Source organism: Plasmodium vivax, chromosome 5 (genome assembly GCF_000002415.2).
Source record: "Plasmodium vivax chromosome 5, whole genome shotgun sequence".
In the NCBI taxonomy this organism is placed as follows: Eukaryota; Apicomplexa; class Aconoidasida; order Haemosporida; family Plasmodiidae; genus Plasmodium; species Plasmodium vivax.
The window spans coordinates 675,800-703,689 of NC_009910.1; the positions used below are offsets into that span (position 1 = coordinate 675,800).

Consider the following 27,890-nt stretch of genomic DNA (forward strand, 5'->3'; position numbering starts at 1 on the left):
GAGGGGATCGTCTAGCTGCGCGAGTGGCGCCCCTCCGCATGAGCGACGAGGAGTACACTATCAACTCGGACGACTACACGGAGAAGGCCTGGGAGGCGATAAGCACGCTGAACAAAATAGGGGAGAAATACGAATCTGCGTATGTCGAAGCGGAGATGCTTCTGCTCGCTCTGCTGAAGGACGGACCGGAGGGACTGGCTCAGAGGATCCTAAAGGAGAGTGGCATAGACACAGAGCTGCTAATACAAGAGGTAGATGAGTACCTGAAGAAGCAACCGAAAATGCCGAGCGGGTTTGGAGAGCAAAAAATTTTAGGAAGAACATTACAAGCAGTACTAGGAACAAGCAAGAGGTTGAAAAAGGAGTTTCACGATGAGTATATATCTATAGAGCATCTCCTCTTGGGGATCGTTGCAGAGGATTCTAAATTCACTCGACCGTGGCTTCTAAAATATAATGTTAATTATGAGAAGGTGAAGAAGGCTACGGAGAGGGTTCGTGGGAAGAAGAAGGTAACTTCCAAAACGCCAGAGATGACTTACCAAGCGTTGGAAAAATACAGCCGAGATCTCACTGCCTTGGCAAGAGCAGGGAAGCTAGATCCTGTTATTGGGAGAGACACAGAAATTAGGAGAGCCATCCAGATCTTGTCCCGAAGAACAAAGAACAATCCCATTCTTTTGGGAGACCCTGGGGTTGGAAAGACGGCCATCGTCGAAGGATTGGCCATCAAAATTGTCCAGGGGGATGTGCCAGATTCGTTAAAGGGGCGCAAGTTAGTATCTCTAGATCTGTCCTCTCTCATCGCGGGAGCGAAGTACAGAGGAGATTTTGAAGAGAGACTGAAATCCATTTTGAAAGAAGTGCAAGACGCAGAAGGACAAGTCGTCATGTTTATCGATGAGATTCACACTGTAGTCGGGGCAGGTGCAGTGGCTGAAGGGGCACTAGATGCAGGGAACATCCTCAAACCTATGCTCGCAAGAGGAGAGCTCAGATGCATCGGGGCAACGACTGTAAGTGAGTATAGGCAGTTTATAGAGAAGGACAAAGCCCTGGAGAGGAGGTTCCAACAAATACTAGTGGAACAACCAAGTGTTGATGAAACGATTAGCATTTTAAGAGGACTGAAGGAACGATACGAGGTGCACCACGGGGTGCGTATCTTAGATTCTGCACTCATCCAAGCAGCTGTCCTATCGGATCGCTACATCAGTTATAGGTTTCTCCCAGATAAGGCCATAGACCTAATCGACGAGGCAGCCTCCAATTTGAAGATCCAGCTGTCCAGCAAGCCCATTCAGCTGGACCACATCGAGAAGCAGCTCGTCCAGTTGGAGATGGAGAAGATCTCCATCCTGGGGGATAGTCCGCTGGGGGGGGGGGCCAAGCACACCAATCCGCTTAACACACCGCTGAACGCCGCCCCCCCAGAGGAGCCACCCGTGGACTACTCGCAAAGCCCCAACTTTTTAAAAAAGAAAATCAACGAGAAGGAGATCGCCCGGCTGAAGATGATCGACCACCTCATGAGCCAGCTGAGGAAGGAGCAGAGGAGCATCCTGGAGTCCTGGTCGTCCGAAAAGAGCTACGTAGACAACATCCGAGCTGTGAAGGAACGAATTGATGTGGTCAAAATAGAAATAGAAAAAGCGGAGAGGTACTTTGACCTTAATAGAGCTGCTGAGCTCAGATTTGAGACCCTACCGGATCTAGAGAAGCAGCTGAAAAAGGCAGAAGACAACTACCTAAATGACATTCCAGAAAGGAATAGAATGCTCAAGGATGAAGTGACTAGCGAGGATATTATGCACATCATAAGTCTCTCCACGGGCATTCGATTGAATAAGCTCCAGAAATCAGAGAAGGAGAAGATCCTAAATTTAGACAAAGAACTGCATAAGAAGATCGTCGGGCAGGATGATGCCGTACGGATTGTTTCCAAAGCGGTGCAGAGGTCTAGAGTGGGCATGAATGACCCCAAGAGGCCGATAGCTTCGCTGATGTTCCTCGGCCCTACAGGAGTTGGGAAGACAGAACTCTCAAAAGTACTTGCGGACGTCCTGTTTGACACCCCAGATGCTGTGATCCACTTTGACATGTCCGAGTACATGGAGAAGCACTCCATCAGCAAACTCATTGGAGCGGCCCCGGGCTACGTTGGCTACGAACAGGGGGGACTCCTAACAGACGCCGTGAGGAAGAAGCCCTACTCTATTATCCTCTTCGATGAAATTGAAAAGGCACACCCAGATGTGTATAACCTACTCCTCCGTGTAATTGAAGAAGGGAAGCTCTCAGACACAAAGGGAAACCTTGCAAACTTTAGAAACACCATCATCATCTTCACCTCCAATTTGGGAAGCCAAAGCATCCTCGATCTTGCCAATGACCCAAACAAAAAGGAGAAAATAAAACAGCAGGTGATGAAATCCGTAAGGGAAACCTTCAGACCAGAGTTCTATAACCGAATAGATGATCACGTCATCTTTGATAGTCTCTCCAAAAAAGAACTGAAGCAAATAGCAAACATTGAAATTGAGAAGGTCGCCAATAGGCTGATAGACAAGAATTTTAAGATCTCCATTGATGATGCTGTTTTTTCCTACATCGTCGATAAGGCCTACGACCCTGCCTTCGGCGCCAGGCCACTCAAGAGGGTCATACAGTCCGAAATCGAGACGGAGATCGCCGTCCGCATTCTGAACGAGACCTTCGTGGAGAACGACACCATCCGGGTGACGCTCAGGGACGGCGCGCTGCACTTCGCCAAGGGGTAGAGCGGCGCGGCAGATGGGCAGTTGGGCAGTTGGTGAGATGGGCAGCTGGACGAGTTCCCCCAGTTAGCCCATAAACATGCGCTTCTTCCCATAAACATGCTCTCCCCTGCGGCACCCACTTGTTTGTTCCCCCCTGTTTATCACCTGTACGACTAACCCCTTCCCCTTTGACCCCCTACTCGTTAACGCTTCTTTTTTTTTAATTACCCCTCGAGAAAACATTAAACATCTGTTTAGCAAAACTGCCCAACGCGACGAAAGGGATGCGCGTGCGTGTCTCCTTTCCCCGTTAGTCTCTTTACATTTGCGAAAAGGTAAAAAAAAGAGGAAGTGCAAGTGGAGGAGGAAGCGGCGGTCTCCGTGTGACCCCTCCACTGTGCCACTGCCTGGACGGGTTCCACGCGTACGTCCATGCGCCGACGAGAAGGCTCACCGGTGCGGAAAAAAGGAAAAAAAAAAAAAGCAGGAGCAACCATTCGGGTGAGTCTAACTCATACACACACAAAAAAAAAAAAAAAAAAAAAAAGAAATCCACTTCGGTGTCTCAACTTGGCAATCGTGCAACCTCCATTCGGGTGGACGCAGATGGTTCTTCCTGTCTTCCCCTGGGAAGCGGTTTACGCGCTTATTCGCCTTGACGTGCTAGCTGTGGTGGTCGAATTGGCTTCTTCTTTTCTTTTCTTTTCTTTTCTTTTCTTTTCTTTTTTTTTTTTTTTTTCCCATCTGGCTCCTACGCATCATGTATTTCTACCTTGTGCATGTAGGAGAACTGTTTGCACTCCATTTTTATCTCGAGGATTCCTGTGGGGGTGAGCGATGGGGTTGAGCGATGGGGTTGAGCGATGGGGTTTAGGGTTAGGGTTAGGGTTAAGGATTAGGGTTAGGGTTAAGGATTAGGGTTAGGGTTTAGATTTAGGGTTTAGATTTAGGGTTAGGGTTAGGGTTAAGATTTAGGGTTAGGGTTAAGATTTAGGGTTGGGGTTATGATTTAGGGTTATGGTTATGATTTAGGTTTAGGGTTCAGGGTTCAGGGTTTAGGGTTAGGGTTAAGATTTAGGGTTAAGGTTATGGATTAGGGTTAGGGTTATTATTTTGGGTTAGGGTTAATTTTTAGGGTTAGCTTTATGGTTAATTTATCGCAATGGTGTTACAGACGGGCTTCTTGTGGCATGCAGCCCATTTCCCCCCGCTAATCGCTCACCGTTCTTGTAGACGGCCTGCGCCGTGTCGTCGAGGATGTTGTGCGGGAGCTTGAAGATCCGTTTGAAGTAACCCACTTCTCGCTCCTTCGCATGCAAGATTAAGTTATCCCCGTAGGTCTCGAACAGCTCCGTCTGGGACCTGGGCCCCGACACAGTGAGCATTCCCTCTCCGATTTCGACGTCGATGTCTTCAATTTTAAACCCCGGAATGTCGAGCACCAGGATGGCTTGGCACTTCTCAGAGTCGTACATGATGTCGACCTTGGGTCGGAAGGTGATTTGCTTTTTTAGGTTTTTGTCTGGCTCTATTTCGAGGATGGTGTTCGGGCTGACCAGCGTGTTCTTCTTCTTGGGGATCGAGGGCTTCTCCTTCTGTGAGGATGGGCGATTTGAGTGACGTTAGCGATGTACACCGTGTTGGCGGTGCGCACCGTGCTGGAGATGCACCCCGTGGTGGCAAACTTACGATGTCCATCCGGTGGTCTGGCACCAACTTCACTTCCCCCTTGTCGGAGCAGCCGGCACACAAGCAATTCATCGTGGCGAAGTGCGGGCAGGTACGGCAGAGGAACGGGCAAAAAAAGAAACGAAAAAAAAATAAAAGAGCGAACAAGCAAGGGGACAACAAATGAGCAAGTAAACAGACAGCAGAGTGGCGGAGCGAGCGAGGGGGTGACTGCAACGACAAAGGCGCGTCCTCCGAAGGATCCCCTTTCGTTCTTCTTTGTTTGTTTCGCTCTTCTTAACGCGATTAGCAGTTGCAAAAGGGTGGCATTCACCTGATGGAGGCACAGTCAACGGGGGGAAATTAAAAATAGACAAACAGGGCGGTCAGAAAAATGTCGCGTAACAAGGGGATGTGTTTGGGGGGGGTTAACTGGTGAGTTAAATGGTTTAAAAGGGGGCCAAATGGGAAACAAAGGAAAAAAAAGAAAAAAAAAAAGAAAAAAAGACCCAAAAAGATAAAAAAGGAAAAACAAAGAAGAAAAAGATAAAAAAGACAAAAAAGAAATGAAACAAAGCAAAACGAAATAAAAAGAAAACACCGTTGCGCAAGCGGTTAAGGGACAACCAAGTGTGCAGTTTAGTCGCACAGCAGAGCTGAACGTTCCCGTCTATCCAATTCTGCGTGCCACTCAGACGGAAAGGCACTACGCAGGAATGAGCAGAAGCTGCAGAGGGGTGAAAGACGCAGTCGGGCGGCAACAGGCGGGGGCTTAAAAAAAGGCAAAAAAAATGGGAACAAATGGGAACGTAAAAAATCACAAGTGGGAACGTAAAAAAACACAACAGGTGGAAACTTAAAAAAACGCAACAAGTGGAAACTTAAAAAAACACAACAGGTGGAAACTTAAAAACAGCAGAAAGAGGGACAGAAACTGGTAGGAAGGAAACACGTGCAGAAAACTAAGTTGCTACAGAAACAAATTTATGAAAACGTTTTTCAGGCCTCTTCCTTTTTCAAGCTTAACAAAAAAAAAAAAAAAAATCCTGCGCCAAATTGAAACGCAAACATGCCGCTGCAACTGCTGTAAATGCTGTTGTTTTTTTTTTTTTTATGAGCTGTTCATATTTTTTTTTTTTTTCCGCTATTTGTTCATATATTTTTTTTTTTTCCGCTATTTGTTCATATATTTTTTTTTTCCTGCTATTTGTTCATACTTTTTTTTTCCCCTTTAGCAACTTTTAAAAATTCTATGAAGTAACGAGCGACGGGACAGCAAACGATGTGTGTGCACAAATGCTATGCCAGCAAGTGGACGGGGTGGGATACTCACCGAGCAGCCATATTGGGGCACACCCGTTTAAGTTATCGAACAGGGGTGTAAAGAAGAAAAATACCTGCAGAGGGGTAAAATGGATTTATTTGCAGTGGGGCCAAATGGGCTTACTTCCGCGTGCATCCTTTTGGACGGATGCGGGAACATTCCTACAACTGCGTGTGCACGTAGCCACAAAGCGGCCGCTTGAACAAAACCACCGCTCCCTTAACACGGGGAGTTCCTACAAGCTCGTTGCGCGTAACCCTATCAGAACGTGGAGCATGTAATTTTTTTTGCCTGCACGTAATGGCTAGCAGTGTAGAACTGCCCGAACGGCAATACTTTTTTTCCAGGTAGCTACAAATTTGGAGGTAGGAAAAGGTGTTTTACCACCTTGCCTGGTCATAATTTTTTTTTTTTTTTTTTTTTTAAGAGGAATGCAAATCAAATAAGTTAGCTAGCAGGGGTTCCTTCCTGCTGTACTTAAAAAAACGAAAGGCCCATAAATATCTCGTGTCTACACAGTTGCAGAGGATGCGCTCGCAGAAATGCACTAGCAGAAATGCGCTTAGAATTGACGCTCTGTTGAATTACGTCCTTTCACTTGCGGCCAAAAAAAAAAGAAGCAAACTGGTGATTTAGAGGCGCATAGGCATATGCCAAATGGGGGAAAGGTCAGTCTACACATGGCACATAGTTGTGTAAAAAAAAAAAAAAAAATCCTACGAATTGCAGTACTTTTATGCCCGTGGCACTGAGTTCATTCTGTGAAAAATAGCCCCTTCGCATGTGATGGCATGAAGGAAGATACTACCCATATGTGCGTTTCTTCCTCTTTGATCTTTCCAAATGTGGAGGTACTACTTCTTCCCGAGCCACTGAAGGGGAGGTGTGTGTGAGGGGGGAAATAAAAAGTATTTTCAGTGGGCGTAATCCAGACGGTGGCACCAAAATGGCCGCTACGGATGCGTGCTAATTGTTAAAAGCACCAAGTACGCGACTAGCATTTCTTTTCTTTTCTTTCCTTTTTTTTTTATTTTTTTTCTTTTTTTCTCTCCTTGCGCACCGCCAGGAAGTCCTCCAAGTCGAGCGCGCCGTCTTTGTTAAAGTCCATGGCGTTGAACAGCCTCCGTGAGTCCGTGTGCGTGACGCACGTGAACTCCTTGTCTTTGAGCATCTGCATGAGCTTGGTCAGGGGGATGACCTGTTTGTTCTCTTCCTTTTCGGTGACTGCGTGGGGGGGGAAAAGTGGTGCAAGAAAAGATGAGCAGCGGATTAGACGCTCCAGTTTGCCGCTCTGCAATTGCGCTCCGAATTAGCCGCTCCCTATTGCCGCGCTGCAATTGCGCTCCTTATCGCCGCTCCCCCCTTACTGGCGTACTTCTGGAACTCCAGCTCGATGTCGATCTTGCTAAACCCCTGGAAGAAGTTCTTAAAGTGCTGCGTGTCGATGTCGGTGACGGCCTGAATGAACTCCCCGAAGTCGATGAGGTTGTTCTGGTCCATGTCGTAATTCTGGAACAAATTATATTTTTCCAAGCTCCAATCACTTTTCTGCAAATCTGCATGCGAAATGAAATTATCGTTGTCTCGGTCCATTTTGTTGAAAGCTTCTCTCCAGATGGTCAGGTCCTTGTCGTCGTATTCGTTTAGAATTGGGAACTGCTCTCTCCACTCGTTGATTTTTGAGTCGTGTATTTTCTTTTTCGTGCTTTCGGCCCAGTACCTCGTTAGGTGCCGTTTCTCCACTGGGAAGCAGCCCCTACCGGGGAAGCAACCTCTACCGAGGAAGCAACCGCTGCCGAGGAAGCAACCACTGCTGGGGGGGGCTACCACGCGGGCGTCCCCCTTCGCATAGCCATTCCCATAGCCCTCCGTATAGCCCTTCCCACACCCCTTCGTGTACCCCTTCACCCAGGAGGAGAAGTTCCCCCCTCTGGAGAGGCCCCCTAAAACGYTACGCCACGCCGCTCCCCCACACGTCTGTGCGCGTAGCACCCTCTGTAGACCACTCTGCATGGTCCACCGTGGAGGCTCTCTCTTTCAAGGGGAGGGGGAAATACACTGGTGAGGGATACAGGGGGAGGTGGGGAATATTTGTATCACGCCAGGGATGGGAGGAAGGCTTCCCCCCTTGCGTTTCTCAGCGGGAAGGACGTGTGGAAGGCAGAGTACCCTGGGATACTTCCAATTCTTTTGAGGGGGTGCGTCCGTTCGGGGGCATTCCTCCTGGGTGTTCTTTCCTTTTCAATCACGTTAACCGTTTGGTGGTTCCACTTCTCCACACCTGCCAGCAGTCGATCGGTGGAATGGGCGAAAGGAAGGGGAGAAAAGGGGGGGGAAAAAAGGAGGAAAAGCGAGGAAAAAAAAAGGGAAAACACGTGGAAAAAACATAACTCCCTTGGAGAAACCCATTTGCATCTCCCGCGCAGATAACCCTGCAGGATGGTCATTTTTTTTTTCCCGTTTTGTTTACCCCCCCTGGGGCGTTACCGGCTTGGCGTTACCTCCGTTTCACTTGCGCTGCTCTGAGCTACTACCCCCGCGCGTGGCTTGGCAAAAAAAAAAAAAAAAAAAAAAAAAAAGGCAGCCCCGCTTTCGACTGATTAGCACTTTTGGGGAAGGAAAAGAGGAGAGGTGTAAATTGAAGAAGGAAGGGAGGAGGCATTTTTCCCGTGGCGCTTCCCAAATTCCTGGGTGTGTAGCTTTCATCGTGTTGCGGCCGTGGCTAAGTTCGTTCGTGCGCTTTGCCGCCATCGCGCCATCGCGCGGGGGTACAACGGGTCAGGCGGAGTGACCGGTCACCTCCCCCCATTTGAGCAGATACACACATGTGTGTAGAGACAATGGAGGAGTCCTTCACATAGAGGGGTACCCCCGTTTGGCGCAGCCACGGGGATTCACCCATAACCCACGGTCGCTACCCCATCAGAATTACACAACATAAAAAGGGAGCAATATTCGGAGGCGAAATGACAACGTCGCGGAGGTAGCTATGACTGTTGTGCATTTTTTTTTTTTTTTTTTCCTTTTCCCCCTTTTGCTACCCAACTTGCATATACACACAAATGTAAATGCGAACGGTGGCGACTTGGCCGATGAGCCTTCTGCGCTGAGAATACGCACGTGTCTCCTCACAACATCCCCGTGACTACACACCGCTTTGAGGGGATCCTCTTCGCCATCTCCCCGATCGGTTTAACCCACCAAACAGTCATACACATGTATTGCTCGTTAAGGTAAAATGAAAAGAAAAGATTGGTGTGTCTTTCGCGTTGTTCTCCCGGGGGGGGGGGGGGGAGGAGGAGGAGGAGTGAGAGGACTCCTCCAAGGGTATTCACCATGAGGAGAAGACAAACTGTGTAAGCGGACGGAGTGAAAGTTAACACATATGTGTTCAGTTACGTGTCAAAGGCCCTGGCCATACGCCCCTATGTGTGCGCGGAGGATCCGCTCTCTTATCTTCTCCCTTTTGGGGGGGAAAAAATAAATTTGCGAGAAAGACGAGGAGGCGAAAAAAAAAAAAAAAGGACCCCGCGTCGTTGACAGAAATGCCTTTTTTTTCTCTCTGCTAAATGTGCGCACATCTATGGGCTGACATGCGGGTTGTTTTTTTTTTTTTTTTTTTTTGGGGAAAGGGCCTGCATCCCGTGAGGGAGAAGATCCTCAAAGGCCCCGCTGTGGAGTTTGCCCCGTCCGTCTGCCCGCCTACCCGCCTACTCTATCCGCCTGCCCTCTCCGCCTGCCCTCTCCGCCTGCCCTCTCCGCCTGCCCTCTCCGCCTGCCCTCTCCGCCTGCCCTCTCCGCCTGCCCTCTCCGCCTGCCCTCTCCGCCTGCCCTCTCCGCCTGCCCTCTCCGCTTCCCTTACCCCCCTTCGCGAAAGACGCGCACTCATGGGGGGAGCGGGCCTGCGGGCGGCTGTCCTTTTCCTTCTTCTTCACCTGGGCGCGTCGCGCACGACTGGCGATGGGGAGCCGCCGGGCGGACCCAACACCTACTCCCTCCAGTTTAACAATGTCAAAAGGAGAAAAAAAAAAAAAAAAAAAAAGAGGCAGCACAAACGAGCAGATGAGACGAACAAATGAGACGACAAGACGGACGGGCAAAGCAACCCGTTGTTGTGCAGTGTCGTCTGCCTCTCCGCCGCGTCACCCTTCGCCTACCACTTCACGGCGGCTCTCGCTTCTCCCCCCTCCACGCCACAGAAGCAAAGATACGTAGTTCGCAGGGACGCGGGATCACCCTACAAAAGCTTCTTCCTTTACGTGGAGGAGGTCCACAAGACGTCCGTCGTCTACCCCCTGAGATACGTCAACGTGAGTTCGGCGTGGCATGGCAATCGCGCAGAGGGTCCACCAGAGGGGTGCGACGTTCACCAGCGCCGCTACCCGCCATGCTATCCACCACGCTAACCGCTATCCAAGCTAAGCAAGCTAACTGTGTAACCGCCCCCCCCCTGAAGGACCCCCCGAGCAAACACTCCGCACAAATTGTCACTTACACGCGGAGGGAAACAAAGGGGAAGAATTTAAAGCAATTTTGCGAAGAGAAGAAAAATCTCCACCAGAATTTGGAGAGTGGGGAGGTCTGCTTCTGCTGCCACTGCAGCCCCCACCCCGTCTTCCCTCTCTACTCGAGTTTGAAGTACCGGAGGCAGAAGGTCCTCTGCCGCAGGCGGGGTAGGCGCTCCACGGAGCGGTGATGGCGGAGCGGTGACTGCGGAGCAGCGGTGACGGCGTAGTGACAGCGAAGCAGTGATAACACTTAGTAGTTTCCTGTCTGTCTACCCCCGTTCCTTCTCCTCCCTCTTCCCCTTCCCTTCCCCTCCACTTCCTTTCCTTTCCTTTTCCTCTTCCCCCCCCTCAGTGACGGACGGGGAGGAGGCAGTCGTCCTTACCCTGAAGTGCCTAAAGAAAAGCAAAAGAAAGTACCACGCCTTTTTCGTGCAAAGGGGGTCGAGCTCCTTCCTCATTAACATTACCCTACAAGAATTTAGTGAGTGAATCAAATGGGAAATGTCCTTTCCCGGGATGATCACCCATGGTTTGTCGCTGCTACCTCCCCGCCCATGTCCCTTCTCCTTTCTCTCTGCAGATCTGTATGATGAGTTTTTCCTAAGGCGAAATGTGAGGCAGCACATGGGGGGGCAACTCTTGGGGAGCCCCTAACTAGCGCGGTGCAAAAAAAAACTACACGCCCCCTCCCCCCTGCACAGGACAAGTCCGCGCTGGAGAGAAGGACCTACCTGCTGGACCCCTCGAACAGTGAAATTGATGACGGTGCGGAGAGGGCAGAGCCACGTGGAGAGCCAAGTGGCCAGCGCAGTCGGGCGAAAGAGGGACGCCCCCGCGTCGCGCCACCGCAAAACAAGCCAACTTCTTCCCCCCCCCATTTAGAGGTATTCAATGTGAGACTGAAGTTCCTCGCGGAGAGGACGCACCGGGTAAGAAGCCCCCGGGTGAGAGGCCCCCCCGGTACGAAGCCCCCTGGGTGAGAGGCCCCCCGGGGGTGCTAACCAAAGCAGAGGCAGACGTGCCCCACACGCTTTCTCAAACGGACAGACAAAACGGAACCTCTTCATCGCAGGGAGATTCCATTGAGGGGGACTACCTCTTCCTCGATTCGGACGTGTTTAAAAGAAGGGTAAAAAAAATAAAAATAAATGGCATCCTCCACGAATGGGCGGACATGTTCAGTTGATACCCCGTAATGTTAGCGCTCGTCACCACGTGGCTTTGTCTCCCGCCTCTCACCCTCAACGTGGTTGCTCCATTTGCAGGTGGTGTTGGATGACTCCTTCGCAGGTTTATCTCTCTCACTGTCGCGCTCTTTATCTTTTTTTTTTTTTTTTTTTTTTTTTTGTGTGTGTCCCTTGAACGTTGCTTCATAGGGGGTAGACTCGCTTGACCGGGTGCCCCCGCATGCGTAATTTCGTCGACGCGGTGCTCACACCTCTTCACCGCTTCTACGCTACCTCTCCACCGCGCAGACGAGGAGGTGCTGGAGAACGGACTCATCGTGAGCGCGGACCACGTGGACGAGAAGGGCGCCGAATGTAACAAAATCACGGAGTACCCAAGGGTGTGGGAGGAGAGAAGGGGCTTCTGCCAGAATGGGAAGAGCCACTGCCTCAAGGGGCAGCTCGCCCACTTTGCCAGCTTGGAGGGGAAGCTAGACGGGAAGAAGCGGCTGCGCCATAATTACTCCTTTTTCATGAGGAGGAAGGCCCGCTTGGGGGGGGAGGCAATCCGCTCAAGTGAGGAGAGCCACGCGAGTGAGGAGAACCGCTCAACTGAGGCAAACCGCGCAACTGCCGCCAACCGCTCAACTGCTGCCACCCCCCCGCGGGACCTCGAGGGGGACTACCACCTGGGCCTGCAAAAGCGCGCGCACAACTTTGCGGTGATAAGTTCCCACGCCGGGGAGGGCCTACAGATAACACACGAGGAAGACCTCCACGGAGAGTCCGTCTCCCTGGTGCACCTCCTGAGCAACTGCTACGACTTTAACAATGAAGTAGACCCATCCTGCTCGGTTTACATAAGCATATGGAATGCAGAGGGGGTAGAGAAGGACGTGAGTGTCTCGATTGAGTGCTCGAAGAGGATCGTGGCCGATGAGAGTACCCTCAGGAGGAGAGTCGCGTTGGCGCAGAAGGGGGAGAGCAGCGTGGTGATCACGTTTAAGCCAATCGCGGATTTGCTAGTCACCCCCTGCAGGGTGGTGGTGCAGCGCCAGGAGCGCCCCGCGGAGCTGCGCCCGCAGAAGGGGAACATCCGGGGGGAAACGCCGCCGAACAAAGCGAACCAGCCGCATGAGCCGAACGAGCAGTACTTCGCGTTTTCCCTCGGGAGCCACTCTGAAACGGAGGAAGCGCCAGGGAAAACGCCAGGGAGAGTCATTTGGGACAGCCCCCTCCAGTTTGATGAGGTCCCTGGGGATGTTATAGAGTTGCACAAAAGAAGGCTCCAGCTGCTGGAAGAGGAAGACGACGGTGCTGCTGGCAGAGGAGGGGGAGCCCTGCGGGAATACACAAGGAGAATGGCAAATTACTTTATGGGATGTCAAACAGGAGTGCAAGTGTTTCTCCTCCTCCTCTGTATCATCCTAGTGGTCATCTTCATCATCCCTAGCGTGCACCCACTTAATGGGTTCCTCCTCAAAAGGAAGTGGTTCTACACGTTGAAGAAGATCCGAATCCTAGCCATTTGGAAGGTGCAGGACGTGTGTCTCTTTCTCTTTAGGAGAGTGAAAGGAACCATTAAGATGCTCAAGTTTATCCTTGTGAAGGTGTGCAGGGGGAGACGTAAGCGGAGGAACGAGCGGGGCCTCATCGGAGAGGCCTACCTGCATAAACAGACCCGCAGGAGAAAGAGGGACGAAAAAAGGAGAAAGAAAAAGATAAAGGGGGAGAAGCTGAAGAGGGAGCAGGAGGAGCTGCGGAGACGGAGGCACAGACGGTTGAGGCTCCACGAGGAGCAGTGTAGGGGGGGGCGAAGACATAGGGACCGCCACGGGAGGGGCCACTCCAAGGGGGGGGATTCTTCCAAAGCAGCGTCTGCCTCTTCCGCTGCGGCGTCTGTCTCTTCTTCCACATCGTCCGCCTCTTCCGCCGCAGAACGGGGGAGGAAAAAGGAGAGAGCACGGCATGCAAGCAGAAGGGGCGAAGGGGGGAAGACACACAGGGAAGGTACTCCCCCCAGTGGAGATCAGGAGAGGCATCACCGCGCGGGTGGAAAGGCAGCCACGAGTCGCTCCCCAAAGGGGGTTGCGGAGTGAAACGTGAGAAAGGTGTGCCTATATGGTGAGGCAGGCGAGGTAGACGTGGCGGATGGGGCAGGTTATTCCTCCTGGGACTCTGCCACTGGGGGGGGAATAGCTCGACCACCACCACGCAGCCCACGTATGGTTCCTTTTTTCTGTTGCCCCCCCCATCTGCTGAGCATCTACACGGAGCGACACCCGTGTGAAGCGACCCAGTAGGAACGTTCGCCAGTGAATACGTCGCACACGTATGTACATGTACATGCACGCACGTGTGCTCACCTTTGCGTGGGGGGAGCTGCCCCTCTGCCCTTCCCCCGTTGGAAAAAACGAAACGCGAGGGAACTCCCCCTGCGGTCGACTCGATCGGCTAGCATTAGCGTTAATCAAATTGGTAAAGTGACTCCCTCATAATCTGCGAAGCGGCTCCCTCATAATCTGCCGCCATGCGGGGAGGAAAAAACTCCCGGCGTTGGAAATAGCCGGCGACACGGTGACACTACACACAGGCAAGGGGCGGAAGGAGGGTGGCCAAACTTGCGCAAAAAAAAAAAAAAAAAAAAAAAATAAATAAATAAATAAAAAAAAAAATACACCCACAGGTGCACCCCACGGTGGGAATAACCGTTCAGTTGATTGGGCCCCTCTGGTGAGAACGGCTCTCTGACGGGGTGGAAAAAAAGGAAAAAAAAAAAAACACACATGTATATTTATATGTATATTTATATGTATATGTACATGCATATTTATATGTACATGTACATGCATATATTTACACAGCATACACGCGCGTGCGCCTGAGGACATCGCCATGGTAAACGCCTCGAACGCGGAAAGGTCCCATTTTCACGCCCAGGCGAAGCTGCGCGTGGCCCTCCCCTCGTGCGGAGGATAGCGGCGGTTGGCCGAGATTTGCAAAGGGTCACAGAGGTTTGGTTTGCGAAGATTCGTGCAGACTGTTGCATCGCAACGTTGTCTCCACCGCGTTGCTCGCCCCTTCCTTGCCGCTCGCCACTTCCTTGCTGCTTCCTCCCACCGAGGCAACATGGGCGGGTACTTCTCCAAGGACCTGGAGGAGTGCCTGCGCAACGAGAAGAGGAACCTCAACAGGTCAATCAGGGAGCTGGAGCGGGAGATATTTAAGCTCACCAACGAGCAGAGCAAAATAGAAAAGAACATAAAGATAAATGCCAAGCGGAATGGAGACACCTCCACGGTGAGGACACTTGCAAGGGACTACATCAGCATTAAGAAGACCATCGCAAAATACAATAAACTCAAATCGCATTTATTTTCTATGAAGGTCAAATTGCAGAGTGTTAAGTCGTCGGAACAACTTGGGCGAAGCCTCACAGAAATAAATAGAGTCATTAAGAGAGTAAATGGCTACATAAAACTAACCTCCTTAAATAAATCCATTAATGACTTTCATAAAGAAAACAACGAGGTGTCCTTGAAGGAGGATATGCTCGACGACTTGTTCGAGGCGTTTGATTATGATTCCCAAATGGTTGCGGAGGAAGAAGAGCTCGTTACCAAGGTGCTTGAAGGCATGGGCATCCAAATGAATGCCAAGCTAGAAGACATCCCCTCTCCTGGGGAACTTCCCAAGACGCAGGTGGACCACCTGGGGGTCTCAGATTTGGAGGCACGCATCAACAACCTCCGCCTAGGGAAGTCATAAGGGGGGGGGGGGGGGAGACCCCCCTTTGTGGTAGAGTAATTTAGTGGAAGTTACTCATGAGCGATGCGCAGATATGCGTGTGTCTTTTTTTTTCACCTCGGCAGAGGGTCCCGCTTGGTACTTCCTCATCACCCAACTGCTCATCATCAAATTTGCATTATAAAGTTTCTCATCCCAACTGCTGGGCGCGGACTCATCACCGCTACGCCGAGTGCTTTCCCCTGTTCGCCACCTCCAGGTGGTGCCTTTTCACGTGCTTGACGATCTCTCCAACGACGTCCTCCACGGGCGGCAGGGCTCCTATTCCTTCGAAGGGGGGGAGGAAAACATGGCACGTAAAAAGGGGAAGGAAAACGCGGCACAGTGAGCAAATGCACTTTGGGCAACCGAACGGACGCCGCAACTGCCCTCACCGTAGTCTCCGCAGGCGAGGAGCTTCTCCACGGGCTCCACCACCTGCACGCCCCAGGAGGTTATCCGCTTCAGCTGCTCCCGCGTGATGGGGTGCTTATACATGTGCGTGTTCATGCAGGGGAAGACCACCAGGGGCTTGCTAAAGTCCCAGCACCGGCAGATGCAGGTCTGTGGGGGGGGAGAAGTCAGCGGTTAAGCGGTTAAGCGGTTAAGCGGTTATGCGGCTATTTGGCTGACGCCGCTACACATCGCCGCTCGCACCCACCAGCAGGTTGGGGCAGGCCCCCGAGGCCACGGACGCCAGGGTGTTGGCGTCCATCGGACAGATGACGAACAGGTCGGCCCACTTCCTCAGCTCGACATGCAAAATCGCGTCGCCCATGTTCTCCCAAGCCCACTCGTCTCCATCCAAAAGAACTTTCTCTCCAAAGTCCTGCTGCTTCAAAAAGGCATTGTAGGCCAGGGTGGTCGCCACGTATTTGATTTCCACTTGCAGGTTGCTCTCTGCGCACCTCTCCTTCAGCCGCTCTTTCACTTCGCCAAGTTTGATGGCGGCGATGCTGGCGCTGACGCCGATGAGCAGGTTCATTGGGGGGCGCGGCGGTGCAGCGGTTGGGCGGTGAGTTGGTTACGTTGGGTGGCGCGGCGGTTAAGTTGGGGGGCGGTTCTCTCTCGCCACTCTCCCTCTCCTGCTCCGTACTGTTCTGTCCCTCTGCACGGGGCGTGCCCATATGCACCACCCCCTTTGGTCGTTACGGCGAAGTGGTGAAGCCACGTGAGGGGGCCTACTGAGAGAGCCCACTTGAGAGGATCCACTTGAGAGGATCCACTTGAGAGGGGCCACGTGAGAGGACCTACTGAGAGACCCCATCTGGAACGTTATCCCCGCAACAGAACGGAGGAATGGTGTGGCGGCTTCCCGGCTAGGCTTGCTCAATCGTCCGTGCCTACGTAAATGGCTAATCGTGTTGGTGGTGGGGTCTGTGTTCCCTTTAACTTGCGTGGGCCACCCCGAGATGTGAACATTGCCCCCTGTTGGATGAAGCGGAATGGGAGAGTGATAGAGTGAGGGTGAGGGAGAGAGGGCCCCGACTTGGCAACTCAGCTGAAGGGGGAAGGAAAAAAAAAAAAAAAAAAAAAAAAAGTAAAGAGAAAAGAGAAAAGAAGATTTCTCCTTATTCTTACGTTTAGGGACATTTTTTTTTTTTTCTTTTTTTTTTTTTTTTTTTCTTACCACGCAAGGCTATGTCCTTATGAGCATGTTGGGCGCCCCTTCGTGCGATCGCGGAGTACCGACGTGGTGGTTCTCTGCGAATTTCCCTCGGACGAAATAAATCTGAGGCGGCTCTCCAACCAGCAGGTATACATAGGCAATTCTTTTTTTCATTTCATTTTATTTTATTTTTTTTTCCGTTGCGTTAGGGGCCTCCCCGGTTGGCCATCCCGTGGGGTTGCTTTCCCGGCAAGGTTGCGGGCAGGTCGAGGGGGCAGCGAAGGAGCAGCGAAGAAGCAGCGAAGGAACGGCGAAGGAGCAGTGCAGGAGCAACGAAGGAACAACGAAGGAACAGCGAAGGAACAGCGAAGGAACAGCGAAGGAACACCGTTTTACCTCGCGCCTCTTCGGCCAGGCAGACGCAACCGGGGAGCTGCCTCAAGAGGTGAGGAAGTGACTAAGCGGTGAGCCTTTCCCCTCACGTTTCTCTTCCCTTCCTCTTCCTTTCCTCTTTCTTCCCCCTCCCCTTCCTCTTCCTCCCCTCCACACCACCTCCTCAAAATGGATGGCGAGCTGGACGTGGACGAAGAGGCGTACGACATGCTGTTCAGCCCGGTGACGCCGTGGCCCTGCCTGTCGCTGGACTTCGTGCTGAGCAGGCCGGGTGGGGGCCAGCCCCCGGTAGGGGAGGCCAAGAAGAAGGGGCGCGACAAGGGGGGGCGCTTCCCCCTGGCGTACCCGCTGCAGATCACCTGCGTGGCGGGGAGCCAAGCGGCCACGGGGAGCCAAAACGAGATCTACCTCCTCCGGTGGGACAACCTGAACAGGCTAGGGGGCGGCGAGGAGAGCGGCGAGGAGAGCAGCGAGGAGAGCGGCAATAGCGGCCAGAGTGACGATGGCAACCACCTCGGCGGTCATGGGGAGAAGAAGCAAACGGGAGCGCCCCCGCCCCGCTTAGCTCGCAAGAAAGAACACGTCGTGTGCAAAGCCATCAAGCACCCGCACGGAGGACTCAACAGAATAAAGACGTGCAAAAAAATAAACTCTCTCATCGCCACCTGGTGCGAAGACGGCAATGTGTATGTATATGAGATGTCAGAAGAGATAAGGCACCTAGATGAGAGACCCTACCATGAGGAGCTCGTGAAGAAGCCCCTGCACGTGTTTGAGGGGCACACCACAGAAGGATTCAGTTTGGACTGGAACCCCGTCCATGCGGCCAAGCTGCTAAGTGGAGACAACGAAGGGAACTTATTTCTGTGGCTGCCGGATAATGAGGTGAAGTGGACTTACGAACGGTTGAGCATCGAGAGTGGCACTCAACAGAAAGGAGACAGAAGTGATGGGAAGGCAAAAGGAAGAAAGAAACACACCATAGAGGATGTCCAGTGGAGCAAAGGAGGAAACGGGTTCGGCCACGTGTTCGCCATGTGCTCCTCTGACAGAAGTGTAAGCATAATAGATACACGAGATTTAAAAAAGGATAATCAAAAAAGAGAGGGAAGGAACGGCACGCACCTACACATAGCAGATGCTCATGCGGCCGATGTTAATGTGCTGTCCTGGAATGAAAACGTTCCCTTTTTGATTGCATCTGGGGGGGATGACTCCATTGTAAAAATATGGGACATAAGGAACGCTTCCAATCCGGTAGCTGAATTAAAGTTTCATAAGCAACCCATTTCGGCTGTCTCCTGGGATCACAGTGATACCTACGTGGTGCTCGCGGCCAGTTTGGATAATTCGATTTCCATTTGGGACCTCTCCGTGGAGACTGAGTCGTTAGAGTTTGGCTTGACCAAGCACCCCGACCAGCTCCTCTTCGAGCACCTCAACCAGAAGTTCATCACGGACGCCAAGTTCCACCCCCTCCACCCGGGCCTCGTCGTCTCCACCTCCAGCAACAAATTTAACATCTTCAAGCCCTGCAATGTGTAGCAGGGGGGAGGCGGCGAGGTGGCGAAGCGGCGAGGTGGCGAAGCGGCGAAGCAGCTAAGCGGCGTAACCGATTTGGGGGTCCTCAGAGGGCCATCAGTAAGCCATCAGATTGCCCTACCGTTTGAGCTATCATTTAGACTATCTTCTAACCCTACCGTTTGAACCAACCTTTTGTACCATACGTTGGGACCCATGTTATTAACCCTACATTTGAACCCATTCTATTAGCAATACGTTTGAACCCATTCTATTAACAATACGTTTGAACCCATTCTATTAACAATACGTTTGAACCCATTCTATTAACAATACGTTTGAACCCATTCTATTAACAGTACGTTTGAACCCATTCTATTAACAATACGTTTGAACCCATTCTATTAACAATACGTTTGAACCCATTCTATTAACAGTACGTTTGAACCCATTCTATTAACAATACGTTTGAACCCTACTTTTTGAACCCTACTTTTTGAACCCTACTTTTTGAACCCTATTTTTTAAACCATGAACCATAAACATGAACCCTGAACCCTAAACCCTAAACTTGAACCCTAACCATAACCCTAAACACTAAACCCTAACCCTAAATCCTGAACCCTACTTTTGAACCACATTTTGAGCCCACCTTTTACCTTAACGTTGAGTCCACTTTTCGATCCGCCTCCACCGCATGCATGTTTAGGGGCACACCAGACAGGTTCGCACGATGCACAGTTGAGAGAAGCCACGCGAAAGCAAGTGGCCAGTTGGGGGGGGAAGCAAAAGGGTCACGCGGGGGGGAAAATTTGTGTGGCGGCACGAGGGAGCAGCGCGGGTGCAGTGGGGAAGTGAAGAAGTGAGGAAGTCTAAGCAGCCTAGGCTCTCCCGGCGCTCCTCGCCGCTTTCACCGCTTCCACCACTCCCGCCGCTCATCCTCAGTGCGTGCGCACCCGCGCGATGGCCTTGAAGGCCGCGTCGAGGACCTCGCTGATGGTGGGGTGCGAGTGCACCATGTGCGCCAAGTCCACGGCGGAGAGCTTCAAGTTCAAAGCCAGCACGCCCTCGTGAATCAAAATGGACGCGTAGCTCCCCACGATGAACATCCCCAGGATTTCCTTGCTGTCCTTTAGAAAAACAATTTTCACCATACCAGTCGTATGATCCACTGTGTTGTATTTCCCCCTGTTATAGGAATTATTTTTGGAGAGACTGGGAAAGCTCACATCGCTATGCTCACAGAGCACTTTCGAATTCGCCTTGTAGAAGGAGGTCTCTACGCCGACGTTCTCTGGGGGGTGTAACTGCTTGGCTTCCTTTTCCGTCAGCCCCACGAAAGCCAATTCAGGGGTGGTATAGCACACGGAGGGGATGTTCCTATAGATGATGGGTTTACTGGCCCAGTCGCTGTGGGAACCATTCGAGGGGTCACTCTTAAGTGCCTCTCCCCCCTTGGCTTCTATCCAATCGACCACCTTCAGTGCTTGGTGAGACGCCGTGTGTGCCAGCATCTGCCGCCCATTGGCATCTCCTATGCAAAAAATGTGATTATACACCCCCTGGTCTTCTCTCTGCACCCTTAGATGTTCATCCACCTGCACGTATCCTCTCTTGGTTCTGATTTTTAATTTTTCGAGTCCCATGTTATTCGTGTTTGGTTTCCTCCCGGTGGCGACTAGGCAGCTGTCCACATGTGTTTCCCTAATTTGGTTTGCAGCATAACCTGGGGTGTCTCCCTCCCCTTCGCTTCTCTCTCTATGCCCGATGGTGACCGGCTGACCGCCCCCCCCCGCACGCACGTACTCAATGCGCGTGTTCAGGTGCACACGCATCGGCTTAGACTTAATAAATACGCGCTCGAAGTAGTTGGCCACATCTGCATCCAGCAGGGGTAACAGCTGAGGAGAGTAATCGAAGGAGATCAGTTCAGACCCCAAGGCGGTGTAAATGTCAGAAAATTCAATTCCTATTATCCCCATGCCGATTATCCCCATATAGTTTTGCAGCCCCTCCAATTTCACCGCTTCATCACTCGTAAAAACGGTCCGTCCATCTACCTCTATGTTGTCTGGGATGTTTGGGGTAGACCCTGTGGCGATGACTATATTTTTCACTTTGAATTCCTTCCCACTTTTCTCCCCCTTGATAATGTTTTTGTCGATTATATGACCACGTTCATAAATTACCTGAACATGTTCAGAATTTTTGCAAAATTTTTTATTTTTTAATCCATTTTCAATTCCTCCCTTCAATTTGTTAATCACTCTTTGTGTGTACTCCTTTAACTTTGCAATGTCCAGATGAACAGTGTCAGCTAGCATCTGGTTTCTTTCAACCGGATCGCTCTTCCCATTTTTGCCAAAAGCATCCGTGTAAATGCCGTATGTATACAGCTTGGCTAGATTCTTTAACTCTCTGTACTTCCCCGTGGCGTATAGCAGTGACTTGCTCGGGATGCACCCAACGTTAACGCAGGTACCTCCGATGCTGTCTTGGTCTCCTGTGAAAATGATAACTTTTAACCCTCTCTCCATTGCGTTAATTGCTGCAGCGTGTCCCCCGACTCCGCACCCGAGGATGCCAACGTCGTATTCTTCTGCGCTCACGCTCATCGCCTGCCCCTTCGCAGCTCCCCTCACTCTGAGGGATTGGCCCCGGCTGGTTCGCCCACCCCATGTGAGGGCCGAGCTGTCCATGCTGTTGACTATGTTGCTGCCAATATCGCCGCCAATACCGCCGCCAATACTGCTACTACACCTGATAAACGCGCTGCTCGTCCTTTTCCCGCTTGGGGCGGGGTCCCCCTTCGCGTGCAACAGATGCAGTGCGTGGCCACCCCCCGTTCGCTTCGCTGAGCCATTCTGAGTGACCAGCAGGAGGAGGCAGCCCAGCCATATGACCGTGCCGGCGCCCATTTGGTGCGGTGGTCAAGAGGTGAAGAGGTGAAGAAGCGGAGAGGTGGGGCAGCGAAGCAGCGAAACGACGAAGCGACGAACCGTTGTGCCTACCAGTCAAATGGGCCAGGCGAACATAACGCAGATGCCCCACCGTGGCGAAGAGGACTCCACACACGGGGGTTCCACGCTTTAGCATGCACGTTGTGTTGCAACGGGGACGTGGTCCAACGAATAAAAAAAAAAAAAAAAAAAATACCCTATAAATGCAATGTTGGTAGAATAGCCCCACGAAAGGTGTAAGCGGATGCTCTCTTTAACAATTTGACTGAATGATCAGAAGTAGGAGTGGCGGTGGTGGAAATGGGGGAACGTCCTCGGGGGGAGGAGAATACACTCGGGAGGTGCACTCCACGACGCTTCCCGTTGTACTTTTTTTTTTTATTTTATTTTATTATTTTTTTAAATCAAAAAAAGCGCGTCGTGAACGAACAGGGGGACCACCGACCGAGCAGAAACGATGGCCACTTGGCAGTGCAACCCGCACCAAAGCAGCTCCTTCTGCAGTTCCATTTGCAGTTCCCTTTGCAGTTCCCTTTTACTGCTCCCCTTATCCTTTTTCTTCCCCTCTCGGGTGAATTTTCCCAAGGGGATACGCCCTGACATCTCCCTTAACAACGTTGTGCTTAACTCCGGTGGGGTGCCCCCCTATTGGGACCATTTCGAAGCGAACCACAGGCATAGGCTGCTCTGCCACGGGCTGACCTGAAACAGCAAGGAGCAAAGGGGGGAGGGGGACCCACCGCCGCGTGCACCAGCGTGTGCACCGCCTGCCTGGTTGCAGCATGACTAAGTACAACTCACATGTTGCCGCCCACCTGGTTACCACCCACAGGTTGCCGCCCACCTGGTTACCACCCACATGTTACCCTCCACCTGATTATCACCCACATGATCACTTCCCCCTTGTAAAAAAAAAAAAAAAAAAAATACACCCCAGGGACACACTCCCCAATGCGGGCGCGCAACTAGCCCGGAGTGGACACGACCATGTTCATGCGGTGGGATGCACAGGGTGACATATGCCCCTTGTCTGTTTGGGTGCATCTCGAATGGAGAGAAGAAGGGGGTTGTTTTTACTCCCCGTATTCACTTACGTCCCGGACGTATTTTTTTCCCCCCCCTCCTCCGCTTCTCCTGTGTGCGCAAAGGGGGGAGCGTCTGGCAGGGAAACATTGATGAGCGCTTTACCCAACCAGTTGGGCAACGAAAGAAAAAAAAAAAAAAAAAAAAAAACGAAAAAAAGGAATAAACGGGAAAGAAGGAAACGAAGCGTAAGATGACATATCGCCCAACTCGATCGCCATCTTTTGAATGCATTACTGTATTTATTCCTCTTTTTTTTTTTTTTTTTTTTTTTTTTTTTTTCCTTCCCCTTTTCCGTTTGACCATCTGGGCAGGCGGCGCAATTTACCAGAGGCACCCGAGGGGCCCTCGTTCCTTGCCAGCTCAGCGATACCCTCGCGTGGCCCATGGGTCAGTGGTGCTTGTGTGTTGTCCCCAGGTGACCGTTACTTTACTACGTCCCGTTTGTCCTTAACTTTTTTTTTTGTTGTTTGCTTTAGTCGGCTGATGAGCATAAGTACGTGGCGATACCTCTGGCGACGTACGCGCATGGCGTCTCTCCCCCTACCTAATTAATTGGTATCGCCTCGATTGGGAAAACCCCTTCTTTAATATAAAACTGCTCTTTTTCCCACTTGTTCGTGTATAATCCCTCTGCTCCGTCATGCACCGTCGCTGCGCCCCTGTGCGTGTCGACCCGTTTGCTGTGCATGCCCACAGGAAAAGCAACAGCGCGACAGAATCGCGTAGGAGGGCCCAACACCGGAGCGACAGAAACGCTATTGTGAGGTTGCCAAAAGAGGCCTACATCCCACCCGTGGAGAAGCGCCAAAGGAGAGCTCCCCTAGGACGAGGAGCAGCGTCACTTACTTAAACATGCCACGCATGAAAAAGCAAATGCTTAACCATGTACTCGAGGAGCTACTTATGTGAAGGCGATGAGTGGGGGGTGGAGGGTGAAGGACTACCGTTTGAGATCTCAGGAGGGGGAACGAAAGGAAATAAATTGGCACATGAAGTTGGTAATGATGGCAGAATTGGAGGTGACGAAGTGAATGGCGGAGACTTCTTTTGCCATCTTTTGGAAGGTGCCCATGGGGGGAAGGCGCCACAGTTGGGCAGCACTGGAAATGCATCATCTGGGGGTGAAGCCAGCTTGGTAAGAGCCCTCAGCAAGCAGAACCTTCCGCGGGGGGACGACCACCACGCGAGGCGTCACGTTGCTGTGCGGCACGGCTCTATGCTGGGTGGCTCTATGCTGGGTACCTCTATGCAGAGCCCCTCCATGAGGGGCGCCCCCGAGCGGAACTCCCCGGGCAGCTCCCTCTGGTTCGACTCGAACGAGAGTGTCCCATCGCAGGGGGGGAGAAAAGCAAAAGAGAAACAAAAAGGGGAACGTATTACCCAAGCAGTGGAGCACCCAACGGATGTGCTAAGCAAAGACCTCGGGCAGCGACTGAATCAAGTGAAAGCCAAAATGAATTCCTCATTCGGCTTATGGGAGAGTAGCAACCCCTTGGGTCACCCCCAGGGAGGGGCGCAGCAGCTGCAGGAGGAGGAGGAGGAGGAGAAGAAGAAGAAGGAGGACCTCCTGCAAAGAAGGAAGACCAATCTGTATAACTATAAGTTTAGCGCGGAAGGAGATTTTTCCAGTGAGGCCGATCGGCGTAGAGACTGGGGGGAGCTCAACGAGGATGTCGGTTGGGGCCAGTCCAACCAGTGTGGCGAATTCAATTCCGGCGGCGGCGCGCGCAGTGGGGGAGGAGCAGCCCCGCGTGGCAGTCACCCCCCGGTGGGGAAGCACACCGATGAGGCCTTCCACACCGATGCGGCTTTACACAACCTGGACGTGTGCCGCTCGAACGAAATGAATGGAGGGTATGGGGAACCGAGCGAGGGGAGCGAACCTCCCAGTGGGGCAGTCAGAGCAAACAAGCAGAGCTCCCATGCATGTATTAAACAGAAGCTGACGAAGGAGGTTACCCCCAGTGGAGGGAGGAGCCTCTCAAGTGTCCACAGAATCCAAGGAAAGAAGACTCCCTCCAGTGGCACTCTACATCATAGCAACATGAGCAGCTACCAAAGTGGAAGCGCGAGAGGATCCGTAAGCTCAGTGAGGAGTCACCTGACGGACCACCCCAAAGAGGAAGAGGCAAACAAAACGCACTCAAAAAAAGAAGGTGGCAATGTTAGGGGTGCAAATCGATTGATGCGCCTTCAAACCACCGCCTTGTCGGAGCGATCGGGGAGGCCGAACACGCGAAGTAGCGTCACCATGAGCAGTGGTAGTAACGGGAGCGGCAGTAGCGGGGGCAGCGGGAGCAGCGGCATCGCCAATCGCAAGCACACCACCACCGCTACCCGCAAGCACACCACCACCGCTACCCGCAAGAACGCTGCCACCGCCAACCGCGACAGCGGCAAGCTCGTATCTTCGTCGGATGAGGGGGGGCGCCTGCTCGACGCCGCGGCGGCCAGCGAGGAGAGCAAATTCTTTCACGAGATTAAGGCGTACCTCAGCTATAAGAGCGGGGTGGACGAGGAGGAGGCGGAGGAGGAAGCGGTTAGCGCGGATGGCGCGGTTGACGTGGATGACACTGCTAGCCCTGCTAAGGCCGCTAACAAAGGTGACGCATCTGCGGGAGTGGAAACCCAGTGGAGGCGCGCCGAAGACATGGCCAAACGGAGGAGCGCCTCGAAGAAGAAGCAGCCCGCCAGGAAGCCATCGCCAGTCGAGGGGGAGGCAGTGCCCCACGGGGATAGCTATCGCAGCAGCGGCGATGGAATGTCGAAGTTGAGCGCAGGGGAGAGGCACACAGAGTTGACCCTTCACCAGCGGAGTGGAGGTGGAAAGAGCGTCCCTCAAAAGGTGGGAAAGGAGTGTCAGCGGGGGAGGGGAGAAGAAGGTGGGCACGTTGCAACGCAGCATAGTGAAGTGAGTACAGGGGGGGAACAGCCCCCCAAGGGATACACAAAGTTAGCCTCTAGACGGGGACGAATCGATGGCGCCGTGGGGATGAACGACCTTTCGGCGGAGACGAAAAAGACGCTGCAGTTTGGGGATTATTTAGACAGCAACGGGAGGGAACCCAGTGGGGGTCACCTCCTCCCCCACCATGAGGGGGGGAACACCTCCCCTTTGATTGGCCTTTCATTGGCGGAGGAGGCGAACCGAGCTGAATGGACGGGGGTAGCTCCAAGGGCCCACGCCAGGGAGGGGGACGAGCACTCCTGGGAGAAGGGCGGTGAGAGGGCTGATGAGAAGTTCTGCGAAAGGTTAGACGAGACCCCCCGCGGGGTTAGCGCGAATGACCACCCCCCCGCCGCACAGCTGGACGGAAAAAGCCACGGTGGCCGCCCCTCCCCCGAAGGGAACGTAATCAAAAGGGGGAGCGCAACGAGGGAGGCGGTGGCGGAAGAGAGGAGAGACGGCAACGCCCCTAACATCCTCGACGCAGAACCGATGGAGCGACCCCCCCCTCCTGCCGCTGAACGGGGGAACAACGAAGGGGGGGACAGCGGGCCGCGGATCAGGTTCCCCTTTCCACAGCGGGGAAAAAGATTTAAAGACATTTTCATTTCGCTCATTAAGAGGGGCGACGCGGGGAGGAGCCCAGAGGGGGGGAGAAGCCCAGATGAAGGGACAATCCCAGAGGAGGGGATAACCCCAGAGGAGGGATCCAACGGACAAGTGCTGCCCACACACGCGAACGCAAAGCAGGCAAGCCGAGTGGAAGAAGCGGAAGAAGCGGAGGAAGGAGAGGAGGGGGGGGAAAACAAACAGACGAAAGTGTCCCAAGAAACGAGCGAACTCTCCTTCGAATCGAACTCAAGCAGCAGAAAAAAACCCAACACATTATATAACAACTTCCTAGAGAGTCTGAAGCATCCCTCGTGTAGACACGTGATTGACAAGGTAAGGACGTTCATCCAGAGGTTCCCCAAAGATCTCAGCAGAGAGGTGGCAGCCAGCAAAATACATCGCTTCATAGATGAGACGCAGCCGGTTCTTCTGAACTGTCACATCTACAGAAAGGTAAACGTGTATCAAGCAAATGTAATCGTTGAGGGATATGAGAAATTCCTTTTGCAGAAGCTCCACCCCTATGTTTATAGAATGGAGCCAAAGGATAAGGACGAGGATGAAAAGATATACACCAAAATAAACTGCCTGCAGTGGGTTGAGTTGAAGCACTTGGAGATTGCGGAGGGCATTCAGCTGGAGCGACTGAAGCAGGCACAGGCCGAACTCCTGCGCATACAGAAGATGAGGGCCCCAAACGATAAGCTCATCATGGTGCTGAATTGCTGCCGCATCGTCACGTCTGCCGTGTACGCGGCGAAGAAGAGCTCCAGGCGCAAGCGGCATAGAGCGCACAAGCGGAGCGACTCAGTCGGTGCCCCGGAAAACGCCGAGACGACGGTTGGGAGTGGCGCGGAAGGTGAGGCGGGCGTGGCGGAAGGTGGAGCGGTCGTGGCGGAAGGTGGAGCGGATGCTTTGGAAGTTAAACCGGCCCATTTGGAAGGTGGAGCGGCCGCTTCGGCAGCTAAACTGGCCGCTTCGGACGGGGACGCGTCCGAAACCGAGCGGGACGACGACGAGCTGCTGCCGTGCGCGGACGAAGTGCTCCCCGTGCTCATCTACGTCATCATCAAGACGAACCCCCCGGAACTCATCTCGAACATCGCCTACATCCAAAGCTTTAGGCACCCGAACCACTTCGTTTCTGAAGAAGCCTACTCCTTCACGCAGTTTTGCAGTGGCGTAGAATTCATTAAGGAATTGGGAAAGTCTACGTTTTTAAACATCCCCGAAGAGGAATACAAAGAAAGGGTGTCCCAGGCTGAGCAATTTTACCTGAACGAAGTTAAAGAGAGCAATAAGAAGCTGCAGGAGGCGGCTGGCAAGCTGACCGACTTCATCAAACTCTCCAATGAGAAGAAACTCTGTGTGAATGTTATTAGCAAAATAGAGGGGTTACAGCTGCGCTTCGAGGGGGAGGACAACTTCAACGCGCTGACCGTTTCGAATTTGGCCGCCATCTTCGAGGAGTACAAGCTGCTCGTGCGGCTCAAGAATGAGATTCTGCGGGACATGCAGGAGCACGAGCAGGCGCTCAGCGCGGGGTGAGCG

General features: G+C 52.5%; 9 protein-coding genes across 9 annotated transcripts, besides 10 other annotated features; 5 read left to right on the forward strand and 4 right to left on the reverse strand.

The window, feature by feature from the left end:
• Window positions 1-38: 38 nt before the first annotated feature.
• PVX_089580 (chaperone clpB 1, putative) lies at window positions 39-3,283 on the forward strand (the record flags this gene model as incomplete). Its single annotated transcript, XM_001614955.1, has 1 exon — window positions 39-3,283. The coding sequence occupies one exon, from the start codon at window positions 39-41 to the stop codon at window positions 2,778-2,780; it is 2,742 nt and encodes a 913-aa protein (XP_001615005.1). The 3' UTR covers window positions 2,781-3,283.
• Window positions 354-428: a microsatellite.
• Window positions 616-635: a microsatellite.
• A 227-nt stretch (window positions 3,284-3,510) lies between the features above and the next one.
• On the reverse strand, window positions 3,511-4,520 carry PVX_089585 (heat shock protein, putative; the record flags this gene model as incomplete). The annotated part of the gene is made up of 3 exons (XM_001614956.1): window positions 3,511-3,581; window positions 3,982-4,354; window positions 4,449-4,520. 3 exons carry the CDS (start codon window positions 4,518-4,520, stop codon window positions 3,511-3,513), a joined length of 516 nt encoding a protein of 171 aa, XP_001615006.1.
• A 237-nt stretch (window positions 4,521-4,757) lies between these two features.
• Window positions 4,758-4,814: a microsatellite.
• A 1,071-nt stretch (window positions 4,815-5,885) lies between these two features.
• Window positions 5,886-5,928: a microsatellite.
• A 249-nt stretch (window positions 5,929-6,177) lies between these two features.
• PVX_089590 (hypothetical protein, conserved) lies at window positions 6,178-7,764 on the reverse strand (the record flags this gene model as incomplete). The annotated part of the gene is made up of 3 exons (XM_001614957.1): window positions 6,178-6,623; window positions 6,812-6,975; window positions 7,119-7,764. The coding sequence occupies 3 exons, from the start codon at window positions 7,762-7,764 to the stop codon at window positions 6,606-6,608; spliced, it is 828 nt and encodes a 275-aa protein (XP_001615007.1). The 3' UTR covers window positions 6,178-6,605.
• Window positions 6,576-6,595: a microsatellite.
• Window positions 7,765-7,817: 53 nt separating the features above from the next.
• Window positions 7,818-7,908: a microsatellite.
• Window positions 7,909-7,997: 89 nt separating this feature from the next.
• Window positions 7,998-8,017: a microsatellite.
• Window positions 8,018-8,989: 972 nt separating this feature from the next.
• Window positions 8,990-13,536, forward strand: PVX_089592 (hypothetical protein, conserved; the record flags this gene model as incomplete). The annotated part of the gene is made up of 10 exons (XM_001614958.1): window positions 8,990-9,058; window positions 9,951-10,061; window positions 10,208-10,322; window positions 10,612-10,740; window positions 10,840-10,871; window positions 10,961-11,024; window positions 11,142-11,188; window positions 11,332-11,388; window positions 11,525-11,549; window positions 11,735-13,536. The coding sequence occupies 10 exons, from the start codon at window positions 8,990-8,992 to the stop codon at window positions 13,522-13,524; spliced, it is 2,439 nt and encodes an 812-aa protein (XP_001615008.1). The 3' UTR covers window positions 13,525-13,536.
• Window positions 9,122-9,275: a microsatellite.
• Window positions 13,537-14,554: 1,018 nt separating the features above from the next.
• PVX_089595 (hypothetical protein, conserved) lies at window positions 14,555-15,193 on the forward strand (the record flags this gene model as incomplete). Its single annotated transcript, XM_001614959.1, has 1 exon — window positions 14,555-15,193. The coding sequence occupies one exon, from the start codon at window positions 14,555-14,557 to the stop codon at window positions 15,191-15,193; it is 639 nt and encodes a 212-aa protein (XP_001615009.1).
• A 202-nt stretch (window positions 15,194-15,395) lies between these two features.
• Window positions 15,396-16,196, reverse strand: PVX_089600 (hypothetical protein, conserved; the record flags this gene model as incomplete). The annotated part of the gene is made up of 3 exons (XM_001614960.1): window positions 15,396-15,499; window positions 15,607-15,775; window positions 15,873-16,196. 3 exons carry the CDS (start codon window positions 16,194-16,196, stop codon window positions 15,396-15,398), a joined length of 597 nt encoding a protein of 198 aa, XP_001615010.1.
• Window positions 15,519-15,541: a microsatellite.
• Window positions 16,197-17,381: 1,185 nt separating the features above from the next.
• Window positions 17,382-18,758, forward strand: PVX_089605 (WD domain, G-beta repeat domain containing protein; the record flags this gene model as incomplete). Its single annotated transcript, XM_001614961.1, has 1 exon — window positions 17,382-18,758. The coding sequence occupies one exon, from the start codon at window positions 17,382-17,384 to the stop codon at window positions 18,756-18,758; it is 1,377 nt and encodes a 458-aa protein (XP_001615011.1).
• Window positions 18,759-19,675: 917 nt separating this feature from the next.
• On the reverse strand, window positions 19,676-21,652 carry PVX_089610 (dihydrolipoamide dehydrogenase, putative; the record flags this gene model as incomplete). The annotated part of the gene is made up of 1 exon (XM_001614962.1): window positions 19,676-21,652. One exon carries the CDS (start codon window positions 21,650-21,652, stop codon window positions 19,676-19,678), a length of 1,977 nt encoding a protein of 658 aa, XP_001615012.1.
• A 1,364-nt stretch (window positions 21,653-23,016) lies between these two features.
• Window positions 23,017-23,058: a microsatellite.
• Window positions 23,059-23,663: 605 nt separating this feature from the next.
• Window positions 23,664-27,887, forward strand: PVX_089615 (hypothetical protein, conserved; the record flags this gene model as incomplete). The annotated part of the gene is made up of 1 exon (XM_001614963.1): window positions 23,664-27,887. The coding sequence occupies one exon, from the start codon at window positions 23,664-23,666 to the stop codon at window positions 27,885-27,887; it is 4,224 nt and encodes a 1,407-aa protein (XP_001615013.1).
• Window positions 27,888-27,890: the final 3 nt, after the last annotated feature.